General features: G+C 35.8%; 1 protein-coding gene across 3 annotated transcripts in view; it reads left to right on the top strand.

Moving 5' to 3' along the window:
• ATG5 (autophagy related 5) overlaps positions 1–25,001 on the top strand; it is a 139,663-nt gene that overhangs the window by 27,871 nt on the left and 86,791 nt on the right. For all 3 annotated transcript variants that reach the window (XM_017878571.1, XM_017878570.1, XM_017878569.1), the window contains 2 exons: positions 4,630–4,708; positions 12,697–12,859. In XM_017878571.1, coding sequence (XP_017734060.1) covers positions 4,630–4,708; positions 12,697–12,859 — 242 coding nt within the window. The remainder of the gene's footprint in view (positions 1–4,629; positions 4,709–12,696; positions 12,860–25,001) is intronic.

The raw sequence follows: 25,001 nt of genomic DNA, 5'->3' as shown, positions 1-25,001 counted from the left end.
AAAAAAAAAAAAAATATAAAATATAATACATATATAAAAATATTTTTATTATGTATATAATATGTATATTTAAGTCAGTTTCCAAATAATTTAGAGAAGCTAGAATAAAGGAATAGTGTATAACAACTTTATTAGAAATTTTAATACAGGTTTAAATACAGCAGATTTATATTTCCATTTCATATTTTTCTAGTTTTAAAGGTATCTAAAATGGTCAGCATCCCCTGAATGCAACTAATTGCTCATTAATTTTTATACATACAAATACACCTCTGAGAGGTTCTAGCTTATTACTTCTGGCCCTTCTTGCTTCTAATAGTGTTAATAATACTTGAAGAAATCGATAAACCCTTTGCCAGCTCATGATTTCATTACGAAATATTTTCTTTTTTATGTGAATCAACACCAATAGACTTTTTTTCATTTCTATGTGACCTAATTCCTTCAGTCTTCTTTGTATATAAATAGACCTTTTGCATTTGCCCACTATCAAATAAATTTGAGTTTATAAGTAGCATAAAAGATGAAATAATATTGTCACACATTCTTTTAGTAAAATGGAATGGTCCAGGTTTTTGTCATAAAATATCTTGTAATGAAGTTTTTTCTGTTGATGACTAAGCTGTTAAGATTACCATACGTTCCTTTTTGTCCTTAGAAATATATTGTTCTTCTGTTAGTTCTAGAGCTATGTAAAATTTGGTATCGTCTAAAGACTCAGAGTTTGAGATTTCACTTAAATGATCAATTTCACTATTGTCATTAAAGTCTAGAGTATTGCTGTCTCTCTTTTCTTTTTGTCCTGATTTGTCTAATAATTGTGAAACATCTTCCTCTGTCAAGTTTTTTTCTCTGCCGTTACAGGTAGAAAATGAGAAATTTGGAATTTTCAACTGTGTTAATGATAGCTAAAAACTGATTCCAGAATGGGGTCTGCTTTCTTTTTTCTTTTTTCTGAGACTGTGAGTCTCTCTCTGTTGCCCAGGCTGGAGTGCAGTGTCGCAGTCTTGGCTTACTGCAACCTCAACCTCCCGGGTTCAAGAAATTCACCTGTGGCTCGGCCTCCCGAGTAACTGGAACTACAGGTGCATGCCACCACACCTAGCTAGTTCTTGTATTTTTAGTAGTGATGGGGTTTCACCATATTGGTCAGCCTGGTCTTGAATTCCTAACCTCAGGTGATCCACCCGCCTCAGCCTCTCAAAGTGCTGGGATTACAGATGTAAGCCACTGTGCCCAGCCTGCATTCTTGTTTTACACTTTCTTGAAAGATGTTTCAATACTTTAGGCAACACAGTAAGAAAATGAAAGAAGGGTACATTCTTCTATCATCCTTCTAGGCATCACGTTATTTTTTCAGTTTCTTACTGTTTTAGTCTCTTATTGGGAATAATTGACAAATAATGATGAAATAAGTTCCAGAGTGATGAAATAGTAAAATGTATAGGAAACAATAAAATCATTAAGACCCTAAAATATATCTTAGATTTATAAAAGGGTCCAGTGGCTCCATACAGTAATTACTACATGGAGTAAGTTTTATCTTTTTTTTTTAAAGTGAGTTTTTTCTGTTCTTTGGAATACTTTTAAGAATGAATAAAAGTCATGAAGTGTCAGTCATTAAAATAGTTGGAACTGCTCAAAAAAGAAACTCAGAACCTAAAATTGTCTCCATTGGATCTTTATGTTGTACCTAGGGTTAGTCTGTGGACTTCTTTGATTTATGCATTCAACAGCTATTCATTATGGACTTTGTTCAAGATTCTGTGTATTTACAATTTTCTCGTTTTTTAAATATTGAGGGTAAAAAATAATTGATGATTGAGTCTTATGTTTAACTTGTATTCTTATCCAGATATCTCCTTTAAAAGTTATTTGGGCTGGACACAGTGGCTCATGCCTATAATCTCATTACTTTGGGTGGCCAAGGTGGGAGTATTGCTTGAGCCCAGAAGTTTGAGACCAGCCTGGGCAAAATAGTGGGACCCTATCTCTATAAAAAATAAAATATAGCTGGGCATAGTGACACATGTCTGTAGTCCCAGCCACTCAGGAGGCTGAGGTGGGAGGATCGCTTGAGCCCAGGAAGTCAAGGTTGTAGTGAGCTCTGACTGCACCACTGCACTCCAGCCTAGGTTACAGAGTAAGACCCTGTCTCCAAAAAAAAAAAAACAAACTTGATTTTATATTATAGATTGCTTTAAGATATGATATTTGGTTTAGAATTTGCTTACAAATTTACAAAAGTGTTTCACACATTTGTTAATGGCAGGGAATATGTAAAACACTGGGTTGTAGTAATTTTATGTGATCTCAAGTGAATCTTACCTAGTAGATGGACTATTTATTTTGCTTAGTGGAGTTCTTTGTAGTTGTATTTTCAGTGCTATTTAGAATCTGGAAAGCAATATGGTGTCACTTTTGAAATTTTAAGTCTTTTTAATGAAATCCAAGTAAATAAAACTTCAGTTAAGTGCCTACATTGATCTTTAACCCTGTTGCAGATACCTAAGAGAGAAATTCTAAAAAAATGAAGACGTTAAAAGGTCTGTTTTGTAAAAGTATGAGGTGTTATTTAGAGTTTGTTCAATTTGAATACTTCAGAGAGAAGGATCAGAATTGGATTAAATCTATGACTTGTCTGTAGTGCTATATATGTATATGTGTGTGTGTGTGTATATATATATATTTTAGGTTTTGACTGAGGCGAGAGTTTTTCCTGGTTCCGTAGTTTTCTTCAGTATTATTTTCTGGATATGAAAGGATTGATGAGAGAGAAATTTAAGGGTTCTTATTAAGAGATATAATGCATATAAGACTAAAAGTACCCCCACTGTTTTATTTTTACCAACAGGACATTCATCCTGAATTCTTTTTTTTTTTTTTTTTTTTTTTCTCGAGGCAAGGTCTCACTCTGTCGTCCAGGCTGGAGTGCAGTGGCGCAGTCTTGGCTCACTGCAGCCTCTACCTCTCGGGCTCAAGAGATTATCCCACCTCAGCCTCCTGGAGTAGCTGGGGCTACAGCTGTGTGCCATCAAGCCCGGCTAATTTTTTTTTTTCTTTTCTTTTTTTTTTTGTATTTTTGGGTAGAGACAGAGTTTCACCATGTCAGTCTCAGGTACTGGAACTGTCTCCAACTCCTGACTTCAAGTCAACTGATCCACCTGCCTTGGCCTCCCAAAGTGTTGGGATTATAGGCTTGAGTTACTGTACCTGGCCCATCCTAAATTCCTACCAAATAAATACATGATCTCTAGAAACTGATGACTTTCCCATAATTATGTACAAGTAAGCAAGCATAAATTATGTATATACAATTATATATATATGTTTTATATATAAGCAAATGTACTACTTGCAGAGCAGGGCTATCCCATAGGCATTGCGGCCAGAGTAGCACAAGCATAAATAATATTAACTGACATTTGAATCTTGGTCAGAGTTACTCATTTTGAGATAAATTTGATGTGATTTCAAATTTTGCAGCTCTTAAATCTAGGAGTAACTCATTAATAGATTATACAGATAAAGACAGGACTGTGTATAACACCAAGTAGTTTTCTTTTTGCCTTGGTTGTGAGTACAGGTTGAGCATCCCACATCCCACAATTTGAAATCCAGAATCTAAGTACATCTACTCGTACATACATAGGTAAACATAGCACTGACATGACACTCAAAGGAAGTGCTCATTCCAGCATTTCAGATTTTCAGATTTGGGATGCTCAAATGGTAAAAATATGATGCAAATATTCCAAAATTAAAAAAAAAAAAAGCTGAAATCTGAAACACTTCTGATCCCAAGCGTTTTGGAAATGGGATACTCAACCCGTATTATTTAATTCTGATTAACCAAGTAAGCTCATTTACTTTAGATTTTTTAAAAGGATGGCTTAAGGTTTGTCCATTGATATCTACAGCGTTTGTATTAGTCATGTTTATTTATTGCTAAGTAATTTACTTCACTGTGAGTAATAGTTATATTAGGAAATGTTCTCTTATTTTGGAACTTATATTTTTTTAATTTAGAATTAGGTTTCAGAAGAATATTCAGTGATTTGGGAAAATGTTGACATTATATTATGTGAAAAAGGTTATAGTACAGTTTGTAAAGGATAGTCCTAATCTATATTTAGATATGTATGTATAGGTAAAAGACTGGAAATTTATATGCTATAATGTTAATAGTAACCACAGAATAGGTGATTTGCATGCGTTTTAGGTGCTCATCTTGGTTCTTACAGTTTTAAAATTTTAAGTTCTAAAAGTAAAAAAGATATTTAAATAAATTTATAAAAATCAACTGTCTTTTATGAATACTGGGATGACAATTAGATGCAGCAGTACTGTGACATAACAGTTCACACGGCTGATGAAGAATGCCTTTGCCCACAATCCCATTGTGCATATTGAGGTTTCTGTGGGAATGAAGTGTTTAGAAGGAAACCACCTGATGCCTGGAAAGTAGATCATACTAGCCCAGGCACGTAAAAAAGAATGTAACCTTCCTGTGATTTGTGGTTAAAGAGCCTGACATTTGATGTTAAGATATGTGTTGGAAATTTATTTTGGAGTTGTAGTTACAACTTTACATATTTATTTTCTCAAAATATACCGTTTCATTTTTAGGCATTATCCAATTGGTTTACTATTTGATCTTCTTGCATCAAGTTCAGCTCTTCCTTGGAACATCACAGTACATTTTAAGGTATAGTAAATTGCATTTCTCCTTTGTCCCATTTGTGATACATAGTAAACAGACTTCGAGTAGAATTTTCTTTTCAAGTGAAGTTATTTCGTGCTTTTCCCATGACACTCTTTTAGTTGCTAAGCTTCGGTTAGTATTTGTCTGTAAGATACTTTTCAATTTTTTCCTAACTCTTGGCAGAAACACTTACACTTTTAATGTATGAACTGATTTTCTTTATTAGTGCTGAATACACTGTTTAAAATTTACAAGTTTTTGGGCCGGGCTTAGTGGCTCATGCCTGTAATCCCAGCACTTTGGGAGGCCGAGGTGAGTGGATCATTTGAGCCCAGGAGTTCAAGACCAGCCTGGGCAATGCAGTGAGACCCTGCCTCTGTAAAAAATAAAATTTATGAAAGTTTTGAAAGTTGGTGTTAATTTTTAAAAGTCAGCTGGGAACAAGAGAAATCCTGCATGTAGATGTGGATATGGAAGTACAGAGGGGACAACCTAATACTGTTGAGTAATTCTAAGGCTATTTTGATTGAATTAAGAGAAGGGTTAGGAGTTGGAATTCCAAAGATTTGATCTACCTCTGTTTTGAGAAATGTTCATTCCTGTAGTTTTTAAGACCAGACTGAATTTAGTGTGACCTAATTTTGTCTCAATAGTTTATGAAGTGCTGGTCCCTCATTTCTCTTAGCCACCTTGCTTCTGCTGTGTTCCCGACCCCCAATTCACAAACACCATTTGGTTTTTGTGATTGGAAACACTTATGTTAATTGATCATGAACAGTGATTCATTCTCAAATAGCAATGATTCCACCATGTCGGTCTCTTATATTAGTTGATCACGAGCAGTGATTCATTCTCAAATAGGAATGATTTCACCATGTCGGTCTCAGGTACTTGAACTGGTCTCGAACTCCTGACCTCAAGTCAAGTGATCCACTTGATCTCCTATATTTTATTGGAGAGAGGCATGTAGAGTTTGAAAAAGTCATTTAGGTGTCTGAGTTTCTTTCCCGTCAGGAGTGTCCATTCATAGTTACTGCCCAAAGGGTGTTCATTCGTTCTTCATATGATACTTTCCCTTCCTGTTTTACTGAATTTGAGTTTGTGGGTCATTAGAGCTTATTTCCATGTGCATTTGTAATAATGTGCTTTGCACAATACCATATTATTAAACACCTTAGTTACCAAAGAACAGTACAGATGGAGCACATAGTGCTGGTATGCATGAATTTCACTCACCATGTTAAATGCAAAGCAAGGAATGCTTGCATATACAACAGTTTTTAAGTTTAGAGAGGTGTGGAAATAAAAATACTTCAAACATATTAAGGGTAGGGGTGCTATATTGCCTAATGAGTCTTTTCTGTTACTGTTGGAAAATAATTCCAATAATTAGATTTTTTTGTGTGTTAAAAATAAACTCTAAAATACTTTGAAATCTAGATTAAAATACATCATAGTTCTCTACTCGTTTATTTATTTATTCACTCATTCATTCATTCAACAAATGTGGAGATCCTTCTGTGTGTCAGTTTCCTGAAACCCTTTCAATGGATTCTTCAGGTCAAATCTGTTTTCATGATATAATAATATCAAGATGTTATTGGCCCTTCCCATTGTGTTAACATTTACACTGATATGCAAAACAATGGTGTTTAAAACTGTGGGCGCCTTAGCACAAAGTATATGTGTATGTTCTCCCTGGGTGCTTGGCTGAGGCATGGGTTGCACATGCATAGCTGATACTCTGCAAGGTCTAGTAGAGAGTGAATGTTGTAGGGTTAAGAGTGGAACAAGATACTGAACGTCTTATGATGCTGGGAAATGTTGGATTCCAGCTCATTCAAAGTGGAGAGACATTTGGCTACATACTGAGCAGTTACCTGAGATGCCAGAAAGGCCATGATTTTGGAGTAAGGATCATACATTAGAGCAGGAGTTGGCAAATGTGGCCCACTGACTTTTTTTGCTTGGCCTGTGACGTAAGAATAGTTTTTACATTTTTAAGTGGTTGGAAAAAAATTTTTTTAAATGTTTTGTAACGTGAAAATTACATGAAATATAGATTTAGTGATGACCATAAATAAAGTTGCATTGAAATGCAGCCATTCATGGAAATTCATATACGTATTGTCTGTGGTTGCTTTGCGGCTACGACAGCCTAGTTGAGTATTTGCAATAGAGACTGTATGACCTGCACAGTGTTAAATATTTACTGTCTAATCCTTTACAGAAAGTTTGCCAGTCTCTATTGCCAGTCTTTAACCCTAGAGTAAGAGTTGCTCTGGACCTGCCTTTTTAGGATTAAGGAGAGCTGCCAGTAAATTAACTGCCAGCCAGAATAAAACTTAGCGTTTTAAAGGAAGACAGTATAATCTAGAATCCTTACAACATATTCACAGTGTCCACCATACAATCCACAACTACTTGACTTGCAAATAAGCAAGAAAATATGGTCCATATCAAATAAAAAAAAAATTTTACTCTCAATAGAAACTGACCTAAGAGAATCCACATCTTGGTACTACCAGAAAAATGAATTAAAACAACTGTTACACATTCAGTAACTTAAGAGAAAAAAAATCACAAAATTGTAGAACTGTGTGGAAAAATATCTGGAATGAGGAATTTACTGCATGGGCTTAACAGCAAATTAAAGATGGCAGAAGTAAGGTTCTTTGAACTCAAAGACAGATCCACAGAAGTTACCCAGTTTGGAGAATAGAGAGATGGAAATTGATATAGAGAAAAGACAGAGCCTCTGGGATAATATCAGGCAGTCTGCGTGTAATTGGAGTTCAAGGAGAGGAGAGAGAACGGGTCAGAAGAAATATTTTTAAGAAATAATGGTTACACTACTCAGTGTCAAAGCTATAATAATCAAGACTGTGTGTGGGGTGCCTACAGAATGGGAGAAAATATTTGCAATCGTATACTATCTAATAGTTTAATATACAGAATATGGAAATAACTTGATAATGAAAAGGTAGAAACCCAATTAAAAATTAGTCAAAGGATTTGAATAGACATTTCTGTGAAGAAGTTATATAAATGGCCAGTAAACACATGAAAAGATGTTGAGCATAACTAGTTTTTAGGCAAAAGCAAAACAAAACAAAACAAAAAACCACACAATGAGTTACCACTTCACACCCTCTAGATTGGTTATCATCAAAAAGATGATGTACAAGGCTGGATGTGGTGGCTCATGCCTTTAATCCCAGCACTTTGTGGGGATGAGGCAGCTGTATCACTTGAGCTCAGGATTTCGAGACCAGTGTGATCAACATAAGGAGAACTCATCTCTACTAAAATAATTTTTTAAAAAATAGCCTGGTGTGGTGACATGTGCCTATAGTCCCAGCTATCTGGAAGGCTGAGGTGTGAGGATCACTTGAGCCTGGGAGGAGCAGTGAGTCCTGATCGCATGTCTGCAACCCAGCCTGGGTGACAGAGTGCAACCCTGTCTCCAAAAAAAAAAACCAAAAAACGGTAACACATATAGGCTTATTAGACCCTTCGTACGTTGCTGATGAGAATGAAAATGGTGTAGCCTTTTTGGAAAGCAGTTTGGTATGTTATCAAATGATATACTTAACCATGTTACCCAGCAATTCTACTCCTAGTAATACTCCCAAGAGAACTGAATATGTAATTCTAATATGCAAAATATGGAAATAACTTGTGTCCACACAAAAACTTATACATGAATGTTCATAATAGGCAAAGTGGAAATAACCCAGTGTCCATCGGGTTATTTAGTAATGTTATTATAAATAATGTCCATCAGCTGATGAATAAACAAAATACTGTACGTATGCTTACAATGGACTATAATTTGGTCGTTAAAAGGAAGGAATTACTGATAATATGTTAACAACCTTGAAAATATCATGTTAAGTGAAAGAAGGCACAAATGACTGCACATTATATAATTCATTTATATTAACTGAATAAATACCTTTATGCCGATAAATCTGACAGATGGACAAATTCAATGAGAACACAAGTCGCCAAAACTGACATAAGAAATAACAGAAATGAATAGCTCTTTAATCTGCAAGTAAATTTGATTTGTACTTTTAAAAACCTCACAGAGTAAAACACCTTGCACAGATAGTTTCATTGGAGAAGTCTATAAAATACCTAAGAACTAGTCGGGTGCAGTGGCATACGCCTGTCATCTCGGCTACTCAGAACACTGAGGCGGGAGGATCGCTTGAGCCCAGGAGTTCTGGGCTGTAGTGTGCTATGCCAATTGGATTTCCGTACTAAGTTTGGCATCAATATGGTGACCTCCTGGGAGCAAGAGACCACCAGGTTACCTAAGGAAGGGTAAACCGGCTCAGGTCAGAAATGCAGCAGGTCAGAACTCCCCTGCTGATCAGTAGTGGGATTGCGCCTGTGAATAGCCCCTGCACTCCAGCCTGGGCAACATAGTGAGACTGTGTCTCTAAAAATAAAAATAAAATGAAATAAAATATTTAAGAAATAATATTACAAACTTTCTTACTCTTTACAAACTTTTTCCAGAAATGAGACACCAACTTGTGTTAGAGGCCAGAATAACCCTGATACTGAAACCTGTTAAAGACATTAAAAGAAAATTATAAGCCAATGTATTTCATGATCATGGATACAAGAGCCTTCAACAAAGTACCATCAAATTGAATCTTGCAATAATTAAAAAAGACAGTACACACCATGATTGAGTTGAGTTTATCCTAGGAGTACAAAATTGATTCAACATTCAAATCTTAATGCATGTAGGCCAGGTGCAGTGGCTCCCGCCTGTAATCCCAGTACTTTGGGAGGCTGAGCCAGGAGGATTACTTGAACCCAGAAGTTCAAGACCAGCCTGGGCAACATAAGGAGGCCTCATCTCTACAAAAAAATTTTAAAATTAGCTGAGCATGGTGGTGTACACCTGTGGTTCCAGCTACTCAGGAGACTGAATTGGGAGGATCGCTTGGGCCCCAGAGATTGAGGCTGCAGTGAGCTGTGATTGTGCCACTGTGCTCCAGCCTGGGTGACACAGTGAGACTCTCTCAAAATAAAACATCTCAATCAATGTAAATCACAGAATAAAATAGAAAAATCAATAGATACAGACAAAGTCTTTCATTGACAGAATTTAATACCCATTTGTCATCAAAACTTATAGCAAGCTTAGGAATAGAAGGGAATTTACTCGATTTGACAAAGGGTAGATATGAAAAGTATGAAAAGGCTACAGTTAAAGTCATGCTACATGATGGTTTATTGAATGTTTTACTCTAAGATGAGGAAAAAGGCAAGGATGTCTGCTCAGTGTAGGCACTTCTATAATGCATTGTATGTGTTCTTAACTTTGCTATTAAAAATTGTGCAATGAAAACCACTGGACTTATGGGGGAAAGGGTTGCTTCTGGGGAAAAGGGTTAGGGGCACAACATCCGCAAACTTACACTGACAAAAAACCAGGAACCTAGTAAAAACCATACCGCAGTTTTAACAGGTAAAATGTATGAGAAATGCATACATACTACAATAAATATGGCATTTCATGTTGCAAAGACTGGAAGTTTGCTTGCAGAAATGGACATGGAAGACTTGCGCCATGACAGGTGAAGTGAAAGGAGGATTTTCTGATATCAAACAAGAAATTGTAGCACCTGATGTAGTTGAATACAACTCATTACATGAATTGAAGTAGCTGGTCCATTTTGGAGGTGTGCACATGTGTGCATTGTATGTGTTCCTAGCTGATTGGTTTAGCTGGGTGAAATTTTCTGTTCACCTAGCATTTCTTGTGAACAATATTTACATATGCAACCATAAAATTCACATTAGACTCGATTTCTTGCCTAGTAGTTGCTTTTAAACAAATGCAAAAATCTTAGTTCACAGAACATATATGAATTTACCAACAAACACATGAAAAGGCACTCAACATCTTTAGTCATCATGGAAATGTAAATTAAAACCACAAAGAGACATTACATTACACTCACTAGAATGACTAAAATGAAAAAGATTGACAGTAGCAAGTTTGAGGACATGGAGTAACCAGAACTCATACATTGCTAGTGGGAGTGTAACATCATACATCATGTTGAAAAGTAGTGTGGCAGTTTTTAAGTAAAGTTAGAACATACACTTACTCTGTGACCCAGCATTTCTTTTTCCAGCTGTATACCCAAGAAAGATGAAGACATGTGTCTATAAAAGACTTGTGTGTTAATGTTCGTAGCAGCTTTTTAAATAATAGCCAGTATCTGGAAACAATCCCAGTGTCTATTAACAAGTTTACAAGTTTTTAGATAAACAGATTGTGGTGTATTCATTAAATGGCATGCTACTCAGCACCAAAAAGGAATTAATTACTGATATGTGCAGTAACAGGAATGAATCTCAAAAATATTATGCTAAGTGAAAGATACTAAGTTACACAATACTGCAGTTCTGTTTATATGAGATTTTATTACAGGCAAAACTAATCTAGTGTTATATGTCATTATCAGTGATTTCTTGGGAAGGGAATGAGGGAACTGACTGCAAAGGGCACAGAGGAAGTTTTGTGGGTGATGGTAATGCTCTGTACTTGAGCTGACAGTTACTCATTGTAAAAACTCATTTAATTGTACTCTTGATTTCTCCATTTGACTGTATGTGAATCATAAATTTGACTTATTAAACAAGTTTATTGAGAAAGATGAAGAATGGTGTCTTTAATCGCTTTCTAATTCCTGCTTTCCATCAGTGTTTCATAGTCACTCAGGAACTTCTTTCTTTATCTTTTCATTTCATTCTTTTTATGAAAGCTCCATGACAGGGATAATTGAATTTTGCTTATGAATACAGTAACCTGAGTAGGCTATATGCTATTTTTTTTTTTGCCATTTTTACTTCTGTTTAAATGTATTAAAGGACATATAGGATAATAACTTTGTAAAATCATGATTGAATATAATGATTATCTTAAATATTTAAGTCTTTGGAGGAAGTGATATTGTACAATGGTTAAAAGATAGGACTTGAGTCAAATTAGCCTTAAATCCTACCTCCATGACTGGCAAGCTGAATGACACTTGCGACTTTAGACATTCCCTAACTTTAATTTTTTTATCTGTAAAATAGCAATAATAATAATGTATACCTCAAGTGTTGTGAGGATTAAATAAGATAATCCATATAAAAAGTTTTAATACAGTGTCACAGTAAGTGTTCAGTAACTGTTAGCTTTTATTATCTTTTTTTTCAGTGAAAAGTGCATCAGTCGTTTCATTTACATAACTCCGTGCATGTCCAATGATCATTGCTTTAGCTGCCTAAAAGAATCAGTGAAGTTACAGAATGTAAATTTAGCTATTTGACTTTAAAATCTAGTTTTTAACAGCTTTATTGAGGTCTAATTGACTTATAGGGAGCTTTACCTATTCAAAGTGAATAAGTTTATGCCACAATTTATATGTTCATTTACCTGTTGATATTTAGATTTATTTTCTCTTTGGGGCTGTTACAAATAAAACTATTGTGAACATTCATGTACCAAGTCCTTATATGGACATACTACTTTCATTTCTCTTAGGTAAATGCCTAGTTGTGGAATGGCTGGGTCAGATGGTAGATGTCTGTTTACTATCCTTAAGAAACTACCAGACTTTTCCAAAGTGGTTATACTATTTTACATTTCTGTTAGTACTGTGTGAGGGCTCCATTTCACATCTTTGCCATTACTTGGTATGGTCAGTTGAAAAGCTATTTTTCAGATTATTACCCTTTGATGCCTTTTTTCAGTTGTTATAAAACACGTAAGAATTATTTGGGAAAAGTACAAAATGGGCCAAATAGCTAAAGATTTTTAAGTTAAATTTAAAAGTATTTTGGGTTATTTCATTGCTAAGAGATAGTTTACTAGAAATATTGATAAACTGGGGGATATAGTTCTCTTTTAAGAGGTTAATTTTGTAATGTGTGTACCTGTTTTATGTGTGTATTTTTTCCTTTGATAGAGTTTTCCAGAAAAAGACCTTCTGCACTGTCCATCTAAGGATGCAATTGAAGCTCATTTTATGTCATGTATGAAAGAAGCTGATGCTTTAAAACATAAAAGTCAAGTAATCAATGAAATGCAGAAAAAAGATCACAAGCAACTCTGGATGGGATTACAAAATGGTAAGTATAATAGTGTTTAATTTTGGAATACCACTTTATAAAATATGATACAGCCATAACCCTGTGAGTAATTGATACATTTTAGAATTGGTGGTACAAGTTTAAATTGTAGCCTCTGTGCCCAGATTTGCGCAGAGGCTACTTTTAGTCATCCCTTACATTCTAGTCTTTTGGTGTCCCTCTGTTCATGGATTCTCTAGCATTAGACTGATTGCTTAGCCCCTAACATATGGCATATGTCATATAAACTTGGGTTTAGCTTCTGAAGGAAATGCCATTACTCTAGGGATGTGGTCTTTGATTTCTCAGGCGTGACCCTTCTGTGGTCACAATGGAAAATTCTGGGTGCGTACAAAGATACCTCCATATGTGTGGGGATTGAACACCAACCTCTGCTTTCTCAGGACAGTAGACTTGTTTTGTGCTTCAATTCCCTTTCTCCTTGCTGTGGTTTAGAAAATACTCCCAAGGAAAAAGCTAAGTGGAATGTGGTGGTCATCTCTGTATCCCTCGTGTTTTGGAGAATTTAAATAACTCTGTGATCTTGCCTGCATTGATCACCCTCTAGTGTTTTCAAACAGTTGTTTTATGTACAGATAGTCCTCCCTTTACATGGTTCCAGTATGCATGAATTTCAGTTACCATGGTTTAGTTAAGTAACACTAGGTCCTCAACTGTATGGTTCAAATTTCAATTACTGTGGTATATTGACTGCAGGTAATTACATAAAATGCAAACTTTGTTGCTAGTTTAGTCCAGGAATCATTACATAACAACAGATGAGCTTATGATCAGTAATAAATTATGTCACTTCTTTCCATGTCTGTCAGTGAGTGGCCTCTCTATGTCTATTATTCATTTCACCCACAGATAGCAAAGCACGTAGTTGTGGTTACCTCCTTGTCTCCAGCAATAAGCCCATGTAACATTTTATAAAAATCGATAATTGAAAAAGGGAATTGGCCAAGAGAGATGTAAATCCAACAAAGAAACAAACTGATAATGTTGGGAATGAAATTTGAATAGAAAGAAAGGAGGTTATGGAAGCAATAACTGACTTTGGAAATGCTGACATGGCTGCCCTTCAAGAGACTAGATTATGCAGCCAGGGGAACTTATTGAGGAACTTATATGCAGTAAAGGTGAGCTTATTGGCATGAATAAGGAAAGTAGTTGTGACAAAAGGATGAAGATGTCCCAAAGGAAGTGATGCTATAAAAAACTTCTTATTAAAAGAACTCTCAGATATTTTATGACATTGAAATACAAATAATAAAATGTTAGAAGTTGATTAAAATGTAGAAAAAATGACTTCAATTCGCCAAGACATGGGAAGGATGCTTGCCCATAAGTTATATGTTGAGAAAGCAAGCACTCTTCAAACTGTAAGTTCTTAAGTTTTTACAAAGAAATAAAATACTTTTGGCTGGGTGTGGTGGCTCATGCCTGTAATCCCAGCATTCTTTAGGAGGCCCAACTGGGAGAATCATTTGAGGCTAGGAGTTGGAGACCAGCCTGGGCAACATAGCAAGACCTCATCACTACAAAAAAATTTTAAAATTAGCCAGGGCATGCTGGCATGTGCCCACAGTCCTAGGCAGGCTGAGGCAGGAGGATTGCTTGAGCCCAAGGAGTTCAAGGTTACAGTGAGCCATGATCGTGCCACCACACTCCATCCTGAGTGACAGAGTGAGACCCTGTCTCTAAAAAAAAAAATAAAATTTAAAAATAAAAGAGTTCTCAATGTTTCTAATGTGTTAAATTATAATGTACTAAATAAATATTAGGATTTCTTTTAACTTTTTATTTTTCAGTATACATTTATTGTGGTGTTTTGTTTTGTTTTGTTGAGACTAAGTTTCACTCTGTTACCCAGGCTGGAGTACAGTGGCGCAATTGCAGCTCACTGCATCCTCCGCCTCCCAGGTTCAAGCAATTTTCATGTCTCAGCCTTCTGAGTAGCTAGGATTACAAGCATGTACCAACATGCACAGCTGGTTTTGTATTTTTAGTAGAAACAGAGTTTTGCCATGTTGGCCAGGCTGGTCTCGAATTCCGGGCCTCAAGTGATCTGCCCGCTTTGGCCTCCCAGAGTGCTGGGATTATAGGCATGAGCTACTGTGCTCAGCCTCTAGTGTATATTTATAATCAACAGTAAGAGTTTTTAATGTTTTGACAAAATTTTTTAAAGATTGTGGAACAACCGTAATTGTCCTCATTAGTTATGAAGATCACTTTGCTTAGTTTCAACTTGCATGATTACTTCTCCAGTCCCATCCTACCATGCAGAGTGAGGGCATGTCCTGTAATTCCTCTATCTTCAACAGTGTTTTTGGCCAGGGAGTTAGTCCAGTAGATGTTCTTTCATGGCGATGACTAGAATAAAACAGAAGAAAACCTTCACCTGCCATAATTTTTTAAAAATGTGATCTAGTTTTGACTTTTGGACTATGCTATTACCACATCAAATGGGTGTTTGTCGGTGTTTAGTATTCGTTAAACTTTCATTATACAAAATTTAGGGCATTTCTGTGGTATCAAGAGCAAGTAAGGCATGTATTTTATGACAATGTATACTGTAAATTATAGTTTTTCATTTCTCTTTCTTTGTTTTAAATTTTTTAGATTTGACCTAGGTTACATGGAGTCACTCCTTAGTTTCGTATTTATGCATCTGGCATTTCTCAACTAGGTTATAAGCTTTGCAAAGTTAGGCACTAGGCCTCTTACCACATTTTTATTACTGAGTTCACAAACTTTTATTAAATGATTAAAATAATTTACACCTCCATAAGAAGGTGTACTGCCTTTTTTCTTGCTGGTGATTTGAAGATTAAATGATATTTTAGGAGACTTGTAAATAAGAAGATAGCCTAAATAGAAGAAGATGAGGATCACGTAAAGAAAGAAGGATTTGAATTAGCTTCACAATTGAAGTTAATAATTTCATTAGACAGTTAAGTGGATGTTCTTAAAGTCTGTTGTGAATGGCTGAGTCTGCTAAAAGAACTCGGGGTTCAGCAGAGGATTCTAAAAATGATTTGAATGTTTTATTTGCGGCATTGGAAGATTGGGTATGGAGGATAATGATTAAGTGTTAGAAGAACAAAGGCCTGGTTTTTAGTCTCAGGTCTTAGTAGTCCTTAGATCAAGTCAACTCCTTTGAGCTTCAGTTTCTTAATCTATAAAACAAGAGTATATCTGTTAGGTTTGCTTCATTGATATTTGTAGAGGCCTTATGAAACACCAATACAGTTTATGTGAAAGTATTTGAAAGGGAGTAAAGCGGTCTTGATGAAAAAAGAGTTAGTGAGAAGTCACTTTTAGATTCCAGGACAGGGTTGGCAAATATGGTCATGGGCCAGCCACCTGTTTTTGTAAATAAAGATTTACTGGAACCCATCCACACTCATTCACTTATGTATTGTCGGTGGCTACTTTCGGTAGCAGAGTTAAATAATTATGAGAACATACTTATTATCTGGACTTTTAAGAAAATGCTTGTCAGTCCATAAAAGGTTGGTTGACCAAGCTACAGCTCATGTTTATCTTTCACCTGAAGTCTGACTCAAAATGTTACACATTCAGAACTGAGTGTAACATAATGTAGCTGACTTACTCTAATAACTGCATTTATTACAATTTTTTTAGGCATAAAATTACTTTTTTTCTATTTCTGCCAGGGTCATATTGTTTCTTGAGTACATGACTGTTGTAAAGTTTCCTTTATTAAATTTTATTAAATTAATTTTAAAGCTATGTTTGATTAAATCCAACTTAAAATGATGTTTGGTTAAAATATACTTTATTCCATTTTGTTTTTTGTTATAAATTATTTTTGTAGCTATTATGTTTGGTTTTATTTGTGATGGTTATGATTAAGCTTACACTGCTATAATTGAGCTAACATGCCTCTCCTAACACTTTGAGTAGTCTTGTGAGAGATCTCCACAGCAAAGTCTAATGAGAGGTATGCTGTGGATACTGGAGTCCTTGGTACTGTATTTTCTGTTTATTCAGAATGAGAATATTCATTTCGGAAATCTTTAGCTCAGTAAATGTTGCTTGTAGAAAATATATTTTGGAGTAAAATGCTGAATGTTAATTAACATAAATGGGTAAATGGTAGATATTTTCTATTCTGTTTCTTTTATCAGGAATACTTTTTCCCCTTTCACTCCTAATCATGTTTTAATGCTCATCTCAGTTGTCACTTTCTGTAAGAAGCTTTCCTTTTATTGTTTTAGTCAACAGACATTTATTGAGCACCTAATGTGTATCTGACATTATGCTAGCAGCTAGTGATCATCCAGCACTGATGGGACAAACATGGCTCCTGGCTTCACAGAGCTTTATAGAGAAGTGGAGGCAGAGCTGTTAATGCTTTCAGCTGTCATGACTTTTTGTCCATTTATGCAATGTTTTCTCTTGTATTTTGTCACACTCTGGTACAGTTATATGGTTTATGTATTTTGCTGGCATATCAATTAGCCTAGTTGTGGTATGTTGTACATTTTTGTATCCCCAGCACCTACTGTGTGGTCTTTGGCAAGTGTAGAGAAACTATATATTAACTGCATGATTTCTTCATTTTATTCCTTTCTAATACTAACAGAAAATAATATTAACAATTTTTCATGAATCGTTTCCTATTAAAATAAACTAAAGGAAGTGTCTTGTTTGAATTTATTTATGGAATTGGATTTTATGTAGAGTTTTTTCCTCAAAAAGAAGTTTTTATTAATTTGTGAAGTTAGAGATATTAAACCTTTCTGTTAGTGCAGTTGTCAATTTCTCAATATTGTGACATAACAGATGGCACATTTATTTCATTTAGAACTGCACCTGTAGATTATAACAGCTAAACAACAATTTAAACAATTTTTGAATACTTTCAAATGCTAATTTTAATTTCTCAGAACTCTGTGAAAGAGAAATAAGAAAAGCTTATGAAACCAAGAAAACTCATTTAGGACATACTGTGCCTTTCAGTGTTTTTTTATGAGTTTTCATTTTATGTATAAAAATGTTTAACCTCTCTGTGAAATAAGGTTAACAGCCACAAGAAAGAAAAGAAAGTAGCATTTTATTTATGAGCAGTTGTTACTACAAGTGCAGGCTATTATCTATTTAATATCAAGTTGTTTTTCTTATAAGCCAGTGATTTGAGGAAATCTATAAAAAATATTTTTGCCGTAACTTAGTTTCTTGCTTTTCGGAGTATACAATCTAAAAAAGGTTGGGAGGGTTGGCATTAGATACATTCTGTAAACTTGCAAATAAAGGCAAGGTTTAACTGCTAATATGTTAAAAGTGTACACTGTTTCTAAAATTTGGTTAGGCTTTTTCAGCTAATTAATATTTTAGACATTAATTATTTGATAGTGTGCCATTTTAACTTAAAACTGGTTTCTAAGAGGAGATGGTGATTAGCTAATGGTAATTTTATAGCAAGTCACAACATTTGGAAAATACTTTTGTTTGGTAGGTAACATAAAAGTTAAATCCTGTGGTTCCAGCTCTTTGGAGGTTTGTGTGATAGAGACAGGTGGGTTGTCACTGCTTTTGCCTTGTTTTTACTACTTCTGCTTATAGTAGAGTAAGTATCGGACTGAAAATCTGTTGTTCTGAGATGGAACACCAGACCTGATCTATTTACTTACTGCTGTGTCTCTTATCAGTTGTATGATCATGGCAGGTCACTTTTCTCTCTAAGCTGGACTTTTCTTTCTTTTCTTTTCTACCCCTTCTCCAACTCCCTTCCCTCCCCCGAGGTGATGTCTGTAAAGCTGGAGTTTTATTACAAATACGAAGGTGGTAATACCTCATAAGACTCGGATTCAAGGATTTTAAAGCAACAGTCACATGCACTTTAATTCTGATGATAGATGTTTTCAGTTCATTTCAAAAGAACTTCTGGATGAATAATTTTATTGTTCTCCCATCCCCTCCTTCTCAGACTTCTTTTAAGCAGGACTTACTAGATAGAAGGAAATAGATAACTTCCTAGAAGTAACTGGTAACAGAAAACTACTAAAACAGAAACAAGAGTTTTTAGACTTAATGCAGCTACTGCCTGTCTGTGTATCTATGTTGAGTCTTTAATTTCTATGATTTTTGTTACAGTGTCAGATTCTGTTCTAGTTGTAGGTGGTATAAAAGTAGATTCCTAAGTAGAACTGTAGGAGGCATAACTACTCTTCCTTGAACCTTTTTTTCTCATTGGAAGATTGATATTAGATAAGCTTCCTTTTTTACAGTCTTTAGCAAAATTCAGATTTTATCAGTTTTGGGACACTGAGATTACATTGTGTAAATAAGAGCAAAGAAAATAGTAGAATGAATCTCTATCAGTCACTCAGCCTCATCTGTTACCAGTATATGGCCAGTCTTGTTTCATCTATTATTTTTCATTCCTTGTCTATGTGAGTTTTTGGAAATTTTTGTTCTTTCTTCCATTGCCACAAATATTTCTCACAGATTTTATAGTCTTGTGTTTAATCAAGTCTTGGCAGCAACATTCATTGTCTTTGATCTTCATGGCTGCAAATTCAATCTTTATTATGGGAGAATCATGCCTGGACGGTGGTAGTGTGGATTAGCTAGCCAATATAAGAACCTACTATGTGCCAGCCTCTGTGCTAAGCACAGGGGACACTGGGTAAATATGACAGGCACGATTCCTTCCCTCTGAATGTATAGGGTAGCAGAGGAGCCAGGCATTAAACAGATCGCTTTTATGTAATTGTTACATTTATAATTGAAATTGTACAGGAAGGAGGAAGGGCCAGAGAGAGTGGTGTGGTGGTGGTGAAAGTTGTTTCAGTCTGAAGGAATGATCTGGGCTAGGCTCATAAGCAAAGAGCCTACTAAGTTCTGAGAGCTGACTAGAATGTGATGATCAAGATTGAGAGTGGTAAGGTGGAAGTCAAGGCAGAGACCCTGCCTATTCAGGGCTTTATAGGCCATTTTAACAGTATTGAACTTAATCCCTGGCGGGAGGAACAGAGAGTGGGATGGTAGGAGACCAGTGAAACATTTTAAGCAGACCTATAGCAGAATCAGATTTCCCTTTTTAAGACATCGCTTTGACTGCAGTATGGTTAATGAATTAGAAAGAAGCAAATGGGAATTGAAAAGGACCAAGTGGGAGTCTATACCAGTGGTCAAATCAGAGATGGTGATATGTGTTACGTGTCCTATGATGATGAGTGCCATGAGAGAAAAAGCAAAGGAAGATGAGAAAGGACTTTGTTGGGAAAGGGCGTTGTTATTTTAAATACGAGGGTCAGGGAAGTCCTCACTGATTGGATGACATTAAATGAAGACCTGAAGCAGTTTAGGAGATCATGCATGTTTATCTGGGATTAAAAACTTCCTAGGCAGTGTGAACAGCAAGAGCAAAGACACTGAAGTGGGAATATTCTAGGCACTTCCAGATAACTAATCCTATGCATAGCTTTTAAAGGTGTAGATAAACACAGGTTTATCTTCAAAGATACCCTTCTCTATTGCCCACTTTTTTTTTTTTTTTTTTTTTAAAGCATTCTGTATAGCAAAAATGGCACTTGTCTATATCTAGTTCTTTTCATAAGCCTTGTGGGACACAAAGCATGTTTTTGGCCGTTGGTTTTATGCTGTTTGCAGTTAGCAATTATCATGTCTTGAATAAACCTCATTGGCTATGATACTACCACTACACAAAGCTTCATTTATACTGTTTTGAAAGCAGTAAAGTGCTGAGAATATTGACCAATTAGAATTGGACCTGTTTACATTAAGGTGATTAGGGAAGACCTCTGATTATTTTTTCACAGTCTGGTGGCTAGAGAGTCCAAGACGAAGATGCCTGCAATTTCATTGTGTGACGAGGGCCTACTTCCTGATTCATAGCTATCTTCTCTTTGTGTCCTCACAGAGTAAAACAGAGCAAGAGCTTTCTCTGGGGTCTGTTTTCTAAAGACAGTAATTCCATTTATGAGGACTCCACCCTTATGACCTAATCAGCTCCCAAAGGCCCCACCACCTTATCGATCATGTTGGAGGTTAGGGTTTCAACATGAATTATAGGGGGATGTAAACATTCAGTCCACAATGGGTATGTTTTGAGAAGTTAAAAGAAGATAAACATGTCTTAGGTGTAGTGACTGAGGAGGAAGTGTGGCCCGAGATGAGTTTGGAGAGATGAGAAAGAACCAAATTACCTAAGGCCTGTAGGCCAAGGAAAACAATTTGGATTTTAAGCCATTGGAAGACTTTTAAGCAGGGGAGTGATGAGATATAGACTATGATATAAGAGCTGTTCAATGTAGAATGGAATATGGAGTCAAGAATGTGACTCTAGTAAAATAATGCATTGTATTACAATATTATTTATCTTGAAAAAAAAGAATATGGTGATATTTAGGGTGATGATGGGAGATATGGAGAAAAGTCAGTAAATTTGGGGTTTTAGAGGTAGATTGGCAGAGCCTGTTGTTAGGCTGGATGTAGAGGATGGGTTAAAAACAAGGAAAGAATTATTCCTGGGTTATGATTTGGGCAGCTGCATGGAGAGTGGTGCTTTATACTGAGATATGAAATATTAGATAGAGAATGAGATGGGAAGTAAAGCCTGTTTGAGAGGCCATCTTGGAGGCCAGAAGTTTGAGATGTCTAATGAGGCATTCATGTAGAGATATACTGAATTCGATTTTGCTAAAATTAAATACTGTGAGTGTGGGACAGCAGATGGAGAATGCAGAATAGAATAGAATCTAATGCCATAGCTTCTAGTTTCATACTGTGTTTACTTTCCCAATTAGTATGGGAATTTTAGCTTCAAGAATATGGCAGTGAATGTGTCACAGTGATACAAAGCAATGAAATATGGAGCCACCTCATTTATGTTTGCTTTTTTTGTACATACAGCTGAGCTAATTAGGTCATTTTTGTTATTATAATTATTTACCTGTAGTACGTTTTGCAGGAAGGTGAATTATTCCAACCTGAAACTCTGTGTGTGGCGTTTAAGAATCTACAACTTCATGAGAAAGTTGCTTAAAGCAAATTTGTAACTTCTTTGAGCATTCAATTAAGTTTTACTACAGAACAAACAAGCATTTTACTATACATTATGTGTTTTAAATCAATCTATTGGTGTTCTTTCTGTAATTAAAAATAATGGTGAGATTTTTAGAGTTCATGCATTTGCATTTTAATATAAAGCAGTAAGAAATTTGCTAAGCTTCTGGAGAAAGATTGCTCCTGAAATTACATGATTTAAATGAATAAATTAATTTTGTAATAATTTGGATTATAGCCTCCTACAGTGCTTTGGGTAGACTTGGCAGTGAGTATCATGGATAATAAAACTTGGTGAAACATTTAGGCAGTTATTTCGCAGTGCACTACAGATTATACTAACATTGTTGGAGAGAGTGAGTCTGTTAATAACAGTGGATTGTCATGATAAAGAATACATTTTTGTGTATGAGATTCAGTTGATAAATGTATAAATCTGTATGGCTAGGTTGATACTTCAGTCTATACTCCGATTAGTAATCAAATATTTTTAGTGACACTTTATAAGAATACAAAGGCTTAATTTTATGTACTTTTAAAATAAAATTTCAAATCATCTAGAGTAAAATGACCATCATATCTTTTATTTTATATTTGGTCTGCTTTAATGAATTTTTAAAAATATGTTCCTTCTAACATTGTCTTTTTTTAATATATAAGTAAAGTTTGGGAAGGCACAAAAAATTTTTTCCTTATGAATGTTGATACACTGTGTAGAGGAAATTCAGACATACATCTCTCTGATCCATGATTCTCATTCTTGGAGTCATGACCTATCATTACTATTTGAATTTACAGCATGATTCCTCTTTTCTCTTAAAAAACTTATACCATATACACCCACATATATACATACACACTAGTATTTATAGACAAACTTATTTTTCAAGTGTTTTTTTGTTGTTTTGAAGCTGCTTTTTTTTTTGAGATGGAGTCTTGCTCTGTTGCCAGGCTAGAGTGCAGTGGCACGATCTCATTTCACTGCTACCTCCACCTCTCAGGTTCAAGCGATTCTTCTGCCTCAGCCTTCTGAGTAGCTAGGTCTATAGGTGCGTGCCACCACGGCTGGCTAATTTTTGTATTTTTACTAGAGATGGGGTTTCACCATCTTGGCCAGGATGGTCTTGATCTCCTTACCTCATGATCCCCCATCTCAGCCTCCCAAAGTGCTGGGATTGCAGCGTGAGCCACCATGCCTGTCCCCGCCACCCGTTTTTTATTTTTTAAGAGAAGTGTCATCATGTTGCCCAGGCTGGTCTCAAACTCCTGGAGTCAAGTGATCCTTCCATCTCGGCCTCCCAAAGTGCTGAGATAATAGGCATGAGCCACTGCACCAGGCCTGTTTTGAAACCTTTTAAGAACTTTATGATTCTCTTTAAGAGAATAGAAAACTTTTATTTTATTTTACTTTAAGTTCTGGGATACATGTGCAGAAGGTGCAGGTTTGTTACATAGGTATACATGTGCCATGGTGGTTTGCTGCACCTAGCAACCTGTCATCCATGTTTTAAGCCTCGCACACTTTAGGTATTTGTCCTAATGTTCTTCCTCTGCTTGCCCCTGACCCACCTACAGGCCCTAGTGTGTGATGTTCCCCTCCCTGTGTCCCATGTGTTCTTATTGTTCACACTCAGCTCCCACTAATGAGTGAGAACATGCGGTATTTGGTTTTCTGTTCCTGTGTTAGTTTGCTGAGGATAATGGCTTTTAGCTTCATTCATGTCTCTTCAAAGGACGTGGAATCATTCTTTTTTTTATGGCTGCATAGTATTCCATGGTGTATATGTGCCACATTTTCTTTATCCAGTCTAACATTGATGGGCATTTGGGTTGGTTCCAAGTCTTTGCTATTGTAAATAGTGCTGCAGTAAACATATGTTTGCATGTGTCTTTATAGTAGAATGATTTATAATCCTTTGGGTGTATATTCAGTAATGGGATTGCTGGGTCAAATGGTATTTCTGGCTCTAGATTCTTGAGGAATTGCCACGCTGTCTTCCACAATGGTTGAACTAATTTACACTCACACCAACAGTGTAAAAGTGTTCCTAATTCTCCACAACCTTGCCAGCATCTGTTGTTTCCTGACTTTTTAATAATTGCCATTCTAACGGTGTAAGATAGTATCTCATTATGGTTTTGATTTGCATTTCTCTAATGATCAGTGATGATGAGCTTTTTTTCATATGTCTGTTTGCCACATAAATGTCTTCTTTTGACAAATGTCTGCTCATATCCTTCACCCACTTTTTGATGGGGTTGTTTTTTTTCTGGTAAATTTGTTTAAGTTCCTTGTAGATTCTAGATATTAGACCTTTGTCTGATGGGTAGATTGCAAAAATTTTCTCCCATTCTGTAGGCTGCCTGTTCACTCTGATGATAGTTTCTTTTGCTGTGCAGAAGCTCTTTAGTTTGATTAGATCCTGTTTGTCAATTTTGGCTTTTGTTGCTATTGCTTTTGGTGTTTTAGTCATGAAGTCTTTTCTCATGCCTATGTCCTGAATGGTATTACCTAGGTTTTCTTCTAGGGTTTTTATAGTTTTGGATTTGACATTTAAGTCTTTAGCCCATCTTGAGTTAATTTTTGTATAAGGTGTAAGGAATGGGTCCAGTTCCTGTTTTCTGCATCTGGCTAGCCAGTTTTCCCAGAACCATTAATTAAATACGAAATCCTTTCCCCATTGCTTGTTTTTGTCTGGTTTGTCGAAGATCAGATGGTTGTAGATGTGTGGTGTTATTTCTGAGGTCTCTGTTCTGTTCCATTGGTCTATATATCTGTTTTGGTACCAGTACCATACTGTTTTGGTTACTGTAGCCTTGTAGTGTAGTTTGAAGTCAGGTAGTGTGATGCCTCCAGCTTCGTTCTTTTTGCTTAGGATTGTCTTGGCTATATGGGCTCTTTTTTCGCTCCATATGAAATTTAAAGTAGTTTTTTTGTAATTCTGTGGAGAAAGTCAGTGGTAGCTTGATAGGAATAGTGTTGAATCTATAAATTACTTTGGGCAGTATGGCCATTTTCATGATATTGATTCTTCCTATCCATGAGCATGGAATGTTTTTCCATTTGTTTGTGTTCTCT

This window comes from Rhinopithecus bieti, unplaced genomic scaffold (assembly GCF_001698545.2).
Source record: "Rhinopithecus bieti isolate Rb0 unplaced genomic scaffold, ASM169854v2 scaffold_10614, whole genome shotgun sequence".
Taxonomy (NCBI): Eukaryota; Metazoa; Chordata; class Mammalia; order Primates; family Cercopithecidae; genus Rhinopithecus; species Rhinopithecus bieti.
The sequence above is the reverse complement of the archived record's forward strand: the minus strand, read 5'-3'. Positions and strand labels throughout refer to the sequence as shown.